The sequence below is a fragment of the Branchiostoma floridae genome, chromosome 3 (genome assembly GCF_000003815.2).
Source record: "Branchiostoma floridae strain S238N-H82 chromosome 3, Bfl_VNyyK, whole genome shotgun sequence".
In the NCBI taxonomy this organism is placed as follows: Eukaryota; Metazoa; Chordata; class Leptocardii; order Amphioxiformes; family Branchiostomatidae; genus Branchiostoma; species Branchiostoma floridae.
In genome coordinates, this window is record NC_049981.1 from 23,123,096 (window position 1) to 23,130,005 (window position 6,910).

The 6,910-nt window shown below is 42.3% G+C and overlaps 2 protein-coding genes across 2 annotated transcripts; one reads left to right on the plus strand and one right to left on the minus strand.

Annotated features, from left to right (window-relative positions):
* The first annotated feature begins 3,738 nt into the window (after positions 1–3,738).
* Positions 3,739–4,882, plus strand: LOC118412487. The gene is made up of 2 exons (XM_035815372.1): positions 3,739–4,223; positions 4,642–4,882. Exons 1-2 carry the CDS (start codon positions 3,921–3,923, stop codon positions 4,849–4,851), a joined length of 513 nt encoding a protein of 170 aa, XP_035671265.1. The 5' UTR covers positions 3,739–3,920; the 3' UTR covers positions 4,852–4,882.
* LOC118412485 (uncharacterized protein MG039 homolog) lies at positions 4,873–6,751 on the minus strand (the record flags this gene model as incomplete). The annotated part of the gene is given in 4 exon segments (XM_035815371.1): positions 4,873–5,178; positions 5,718–5,925; positions 6,143–6,261; positions 6,594–6,751. Coding segments are annotated over 4 exon segments (717 nt in total), but the record flags the coding sequence as incomplete, so codon positions are not given.
* Between the last annotated feature and the right edge of the window lie 159 nt (positions 6,752–6,910).

Here is a 6,910-nt window from a genome sequence, read left to right on the forward strand (position 1 = left end):
GCAAGACGTCAAGTTCAGTCATAGATGGTCATGGCTCGTGTCTCAGTGTTGATTAAAGTAATTGGAATGAAATTAGGACTGACCCAGACGTCAAGTCCAGACATGTCCTGGGCAATGATGTCCTCAAAACGCCAAGCAATACGTCAAGTTCGGTGATAGATGGTCATGGCTCGTGTCTCAGTGTTGGCAAAAGTAATTAGGACCTACCTTAGGACTGACTCAAACGTCAAGATCAGACAAAGGTATATAACAGAGCAGCAGAAGGTGGTCTCAGTGTTGACAGAGGTAACAACCGAGGGAATATAGAGGAGAAAGTGGAGTGAGAGCGGGGGGAGTCTGGCTCTAGTCTGGGACCGGGCAGGTCGATAGCGGGGAGTAGAGCTCGGATCCCGGACAGGCCGGAGCGGGAGAGTCGGGCTTGAGTCCCGGACCGGGCGGGTCGAGAAGGGAATAAAGAAAGTTACCAACAACGTATGGACGACTCGAGTCTTTATTGAGTTCTGGCCGCCGTCACAGTTCATCGTTTAAGTAATGTTGCATTAGGCCACACTGACTTGATTTTATGGGTGACGTCCTCTGTGGGCTCTAAAACTAATGCGGTAGACAAAAAAATCCAGCAAAAATCCGCTAAAGCACAGGACTATAAAACAGTCCATTCTTTCTCGGGCTTGGTTTGTTTTATGTTCACCTCCAGTAAGACTGTAAGTCAGAATCGACGCAATTTCTATAATATTTTATTGCAATTCTTGTTTGAAGAGGTGAAGAAGGGCGCTGTTCGCCCTTACCCAAGAGAGCAGGTCCTCTGGCCAGCATTAAATCCAGATTGAACAGGAGTGCTATTTTATAACATGTGGCTACAATTTTTGGAAGGAGAACAGGCGAAAATCAATGCGCGCGCGGATGTGGCCTTATGTATAGTCAATGGTCGAAAATTGATACACGACCTTTTTGTTTCAAGGTCGTAAAAGAAAAAAATATCAACAACGTCCTGGCTCTGAGTGACATCTCCACGTTTGTCCACTCCGCCGTCGCCAGAGACTTCCACAGCGTACCGGGTCCGAGTGTGGAAGCCAGTTTCCTCGCTTTCCACAAAGCTTACACAAGGCAATACATGGACCCAGCCGCCAGCACCACTCCCTACGCCGTGGTAGACCTGGACTCGCCTACCATGTTAACGGATGCGAGACAGGCCCTGAGAAAAGTCGGTAAGAAATTGCTTACACTACTTACGTTATAGTAGTGAGCTTAGGTACAGTCATAGTGGGGTCTGTAATACCCCTGTCACATTATCCACGATCTTCGGGCGTATCGATGGAAGATTAGCCATATTGAAGACAGAGGGTTGCGCGTATTTTTCACCTGAAAACCGTCCCTGTCACATATAAGCCATACTTTGTACCTTGTACAATTGTTGTGCAATAAAGTCACCATTATAAGCGAATCTTGGGCGATTGCCGCAGACTCGTCGTCCGATCGATTTTCGCCCCATGTGACAGGGGTATAACGACAATCCTTCGTATTTAGCGTTCAGTAGGTGATCTTGATACGGCAGTAATACTCAGGCGAGTCCATAAGATGATAGGTATAATCAGCTGACACCAGAGCGTACGCGAGCGCGTGCGTGAACAAGATAAGTCCTTAACTGCTGGATATATTGGTTTCATACTTTGGTGTGTTGGAAGAATGTGACAAAAATGGAAAAGGTTAGCAGCTCCTCTTGGCATTGTAGCAGAACTTCCGGTCTTTATATTTCGTGCTCTGAACGAGCTATAGTCACAATTTTTGAGCATGTCATGACTCAATATCCTGCCAGGTCTGCCTGCCTTCGTGAAGCCAGCAACAGGGTTCGCGTCTGTCGGCGTGAAGAAGGTGAACAGTGATGATGAAATGACAAGCGTGCTGCAGAATCTACGCACAATGAGGGATAAATACCCAAATTTCCTCTCAGCTCCGAGTGCGTCATTCTTCAGGTGGGTGTAGTCGGTTTGTAATACTAATAGGCATCACATGCAAAAGTCCAATTTCTAGAAATAAATCCCTACTGATTTAATTATATGGCTGATGTTTTGACTTTCCCCACATCTTCTTTGACTTTGGACTTGAAGTGGTGTTCAACTATTAGTATGCATTTCGCGATCTTTTTTTTGAAATTCTTTTTGGAGGAGTTTTTACGAGGAATACGTGGATGTGAAGAAGTACCTTCTCGCTCTTCGCGATGCCGTAGTCGTGGAACCCTTCATAGATGCCGAGAACTTCTACACTGTAGACGGTTGCGTGATCGAGGGAAAGATCGTGCACTGGGCAGTAAGTGCCTACCTGTACTTTATCTGGTCACATTGGTCGTTAAATTATTAAATAGTACGGCAGCAAATGAGTGTCACTCTTGAGACAGCCGTAGAACGGCCCCCAGCAGATGAGAATGGGTGGAGTAGAGTAGATTTGAAAGAGATTTGACATGTCAACACTGCAATGTGATGAAATGTTGTCCGTAGAAATCTTGAATTCAAAATGAAATCTACAAATTCTTCCAAAAGCACAAATGTAATCCATTAAAAAAATTGGACATCTGTATCTATATGCATAGTGTCACAGGAATTTGTATTTCTTATTGCGTCAGTTTAAATAGGCTATACAATAATACTAGCTTTGATGACCCACCCGTTCGTCGGTGTCCATTTGTATATGGTTTTACAACGCTTGGTCTTCCCCCGAATTAAACCACCGAGTGAGCGAAGCAAACGAACTGGTTTTATTCGGTGGTCATAGCAAAGGACCAGGCGTTATGAAACCATATACACCACGGGATGGGTCATTAACTCTTTATTCAGATACACTTCCAAATGTATAGATGTAATAAAAGCTTGTTCGTAAAAGGCAATGCTTTATATCTCAATGCTCAACCTACATACATTCATATCTCTAACCAACATGCGAACACAATACTTTCGTGCATCTTCTATCAAGACAAATTAATGCTAAACATGTGAGTTTCCGTTTCTATAGATCACGGACAGTCTCCGGTATGACGACCAGGACGCCAGGTTCGTGACCATGATCTGTCCAACCACTCTTACTCACGAGCAGCAGAAACCAATCTGGGACTTTTACGACGCCGTGTTGACCAGGATGATCCGGTTTGGCTTCAACAATTCCTTCGCCCACATTGAAGTTTTTCAGATGAAAGACAAGCAGGTAAACTTGCTGACGACTTGCCTGAATTTTTGTTTGCCCTCGAGTAAACTTTATCATGAGATGGGTAAAATTCCTTATGTCTTACTTGTAATCCTAAGTCTTATTTGTAAAATGAAAATTTTTATGATAGGGGTACATGTAAATTGTGTAATTATTTCCTCACACACTTCAGATTGGTCAATCAATCAGGATCTTTGCATATAGTGTGGAGAACGTTTTACTTAATTACATTTGCAAAAGGATATGTATTAGATGGCATTTGTTAGTTGTAATTAGTTAGTAATGGTATCTAGTTTTGTTTGTGGTTAAACAGAAACAGTATAACTAAGATTATTATGAATTTAGGTCTCAACCACTTGCAGATATGTTTAGATTTTGGCCCTGCCTGGCGACTTTCTTTGGAATTGTAAAGGAACCTTCAAACTTTTTCATTAATAACAATATCGAATATTCCATACAAGTTGAATTGTGTTGACATTCTCACAGAGTCTGTGAAAGGTGGCCATAAATAAAAGTTACATTACAACAACGAGTAAGACTGACTAGGACTTTACAGATATACAATAATTGTTTTGAAAAAGATTTCAAGTATTAATTCTTCAATAAACGGGCGTATTTGCCAGCTAACAAGTGTAACCAAGAACAGCCTAAAGCTAGATCATGGAAGTCTCTTGTGGCTCTCATAACAAATTTCAGTCCTTGTGTGTGACAGTCCAGCTGAGTTTGTAATGAGCTTTCCTGTGCCACGGTTTCTCAACTGGTGGAAGAAAGACTTCTTTTTAACTATACATCTAACACACATGATGTGTTTACTACAGCTCAAGTTGATCGAAGTGAATGCACGAGCTTCAAGGCATCACCAGGCAATCTACTCGGGGTGCTTTGAGAACGGACGCATGGACTATGTGAGTCTGTCCGCGGGTCACGACATTCGGCACGCCCCGCCCGTCCCGACTGGAAAACACGGCATCATGTACCTGGTCAAGTTCCAGGAACTGGAGAGGGCCGGCAATCTGATGGACTTTGGCCAGGTGGGTTAGAGAAGATGCATTGGGGCCCAAACCTACACTGCCCCATACAGGGGTTCCTAAGTTATGCTGACCATAATATATACACAAACACACGCAGAGAGACACACCCTGAACAATACCTCCATTTTCATGGTGGTAATAAACTGATAAAACAAACATCAACATTTCCCCAAATGATTTCATCAGGGTGGTAGATCATTGGGCATAGGAGTTTCCTTTTACACAGTTTTTCTCACCTGCTGACGTTTCGATGTCTGTCAGACATCTTCCTCAGAGCTACTAACTTGAGTTCTGCTTCTTGCTGCTATATGTAGCCGGTGTGTCTGATAGACCTCGAAACGTCAGCAGGTGAGAAAAAACTGGTTGTGTAAAAGAAAACTCCTATGTCAAACATCAATAATATGCTTTTGATTTTCAGATTGACAAGCTGAGGACCGACCCAGACGTGCATTTCATCCTGACTGCTGGGCCTGATGAAGAAGTGACTGATTTCTTCGGCAGCACAGGCGCCCACTTCTGTATCGTCCTGGCATTCGGAAACACAAGGACGGCCGTGATCAGGAAACTGGCGGACGTTTTGCATCTAACTGTCAAGAAACCGGAGAAGCTGACATATCCAATATCTTAAGTGATGCAAACTAGGCTGAGATATGAAAAGATTTCTGGTAGATTTATGATTGTAACAATATAAACATGTAAACATACATCAGTCAGTTTAATGACCTACAATTTTGCCCTCTTGTTAGCAAACCCAAGTCTTGCCAATGGGTGTGTTATACGGTATGACATCCCATCCATTTCTACAGTATCATCTGCTATTCTTATTATCTTGGGGCTTTGTTCTGGGTATGTAATGTGAGACTGTGATGTTGAGATGGATTTGACCACACGTCTGGCAATAGCGAGGCAGTTGGAGAGTCCTGTGGACCGGATCCCACCAACTGTCACCCATCCTCTGTGAGGAAACAACAGTCTAGTCACATGTATCAAGAGTGGTTCAGTTGTATCAAGAAGAAATTTAAAACTGTCCTTTAATGAAGAAATTAAAACTGTCCTTTATCCTTAAATGATATGACATTTAAGAATCTGCAGTCATAAACCAGATGGCTGCCACCTGTCTTCTTTTTCCTTTTAATTCACCATTTTGGCCCAACCAAATTTTGAACTTAGGTTCCTGTGGCATTTTTCCTCTGTGTACATGTGCCTTTTCTTGCCACTAAATTACTCTTTAGACTTAAGTTAAACTAATGTTTAATAATTGAAGACCTTGAAGTATTATTACTTGTAGAGCTCCAGAGTAAAAGGGCAACCTGGCTATAAAAAGTATTTTTAACCCTTTAGTTAAATAAAGTGTCATTTGGAGTAAAATCTTAACAAGTCATATATATAAGCTTTGACCAGTATCACAGGCCAGAACACACCCCTTGCCAGAATATACCCGGGTACATTCTGGCCAGGAATAAACTCCAGTCTGCTACACCTGAGACTTCTCACCTGTTCTTGTCCAGGATGAAATGATAGTCCTTCATCTGTGTTGCTGGGCGGAGTCCTGCGTAGGTTGCTACGACGGGATGTTCAGCCAGTTCCGGGACGACAAATTGAGCGAACGCTATCAGCTCGTCTATGACTTTCTGATGTACCTGCGGATTCTCCCTAGCTGTTTGGTCCTCTGCCGTAGGGCCGACCACAATGTTGCCATACACTGTAAGTTAAGTTGTCAGACAGATCAGGTACAAGTACAGGTTATACTGTATCTCAACCTCTGTACCGGTATTTGTAACCGTACCTGTTAGCGTTCAATGTAGTACACATTCCTGGTGTGAACTCAACTCTATTTGCATATGTGACAAGTACATTTCACAGACTCTCACTCAGGGCAGTGCTAGTGTTACTGCTCCTTCCACAGTATTTGTCCTTACCCGATGGAAACACCAGGACACCCTTTGTTCTCTCGGATGGAACAGGTAGGATGATGGACTGCAGAAGGCTCCCAGCTGATTGGTCAAACACTGCAAACTGTCCCTTCCTTGGATGGATCCTACAAAAACGAATATCATATTGTAACCCTGATAAATTAAAAGGAACATCATAAAAATACATCTTGTCAAGAATCACTGGATAGTGACAGCTCCAAATGAAATGAAATTTGCTCATAAAGGAAGATTATCAAGCAACTTGAAAATGCAAAATACTACATAATAGGAGAAATGAATAGACCTTTATGAAAATTAAGGAAATTTGGGTAAAACATTACCAAACAAGTAGGTTTCTTACATCAAATTTGAAGTCTTAATAATGTTTCAGAACTTTGTGTATGTTTTAAGTTAGCTGATTCTTGACTATGTAAAGGAAGACAAAATGTTACTTTACCCAAAAGGACTGGGCTGGTTGATGGCTTCCACTTTGTCTCCCTGTAGACCAGCACAGTTGATGACAAGTCGGCTTTTGATTGGTCCTTTTGAAGTTTTAAGTAACCAATAGCTGCCTTTTTCACGATGCCCTCCAAGTACCTTGCAGTCTCTCATGATCTAAAAGCACAAGAGGTAAGGGGACGTCTAATGAAAAGGATAATGACATATTAATCTCCATAAACAGGAAAACAGAACACAGAAGAGACTGCCAAAAAGCTTTTTTTGAAAGAAAAAAATAGTCTAGAAATTTGCAAAATAGACTGTGATGCATGTTGT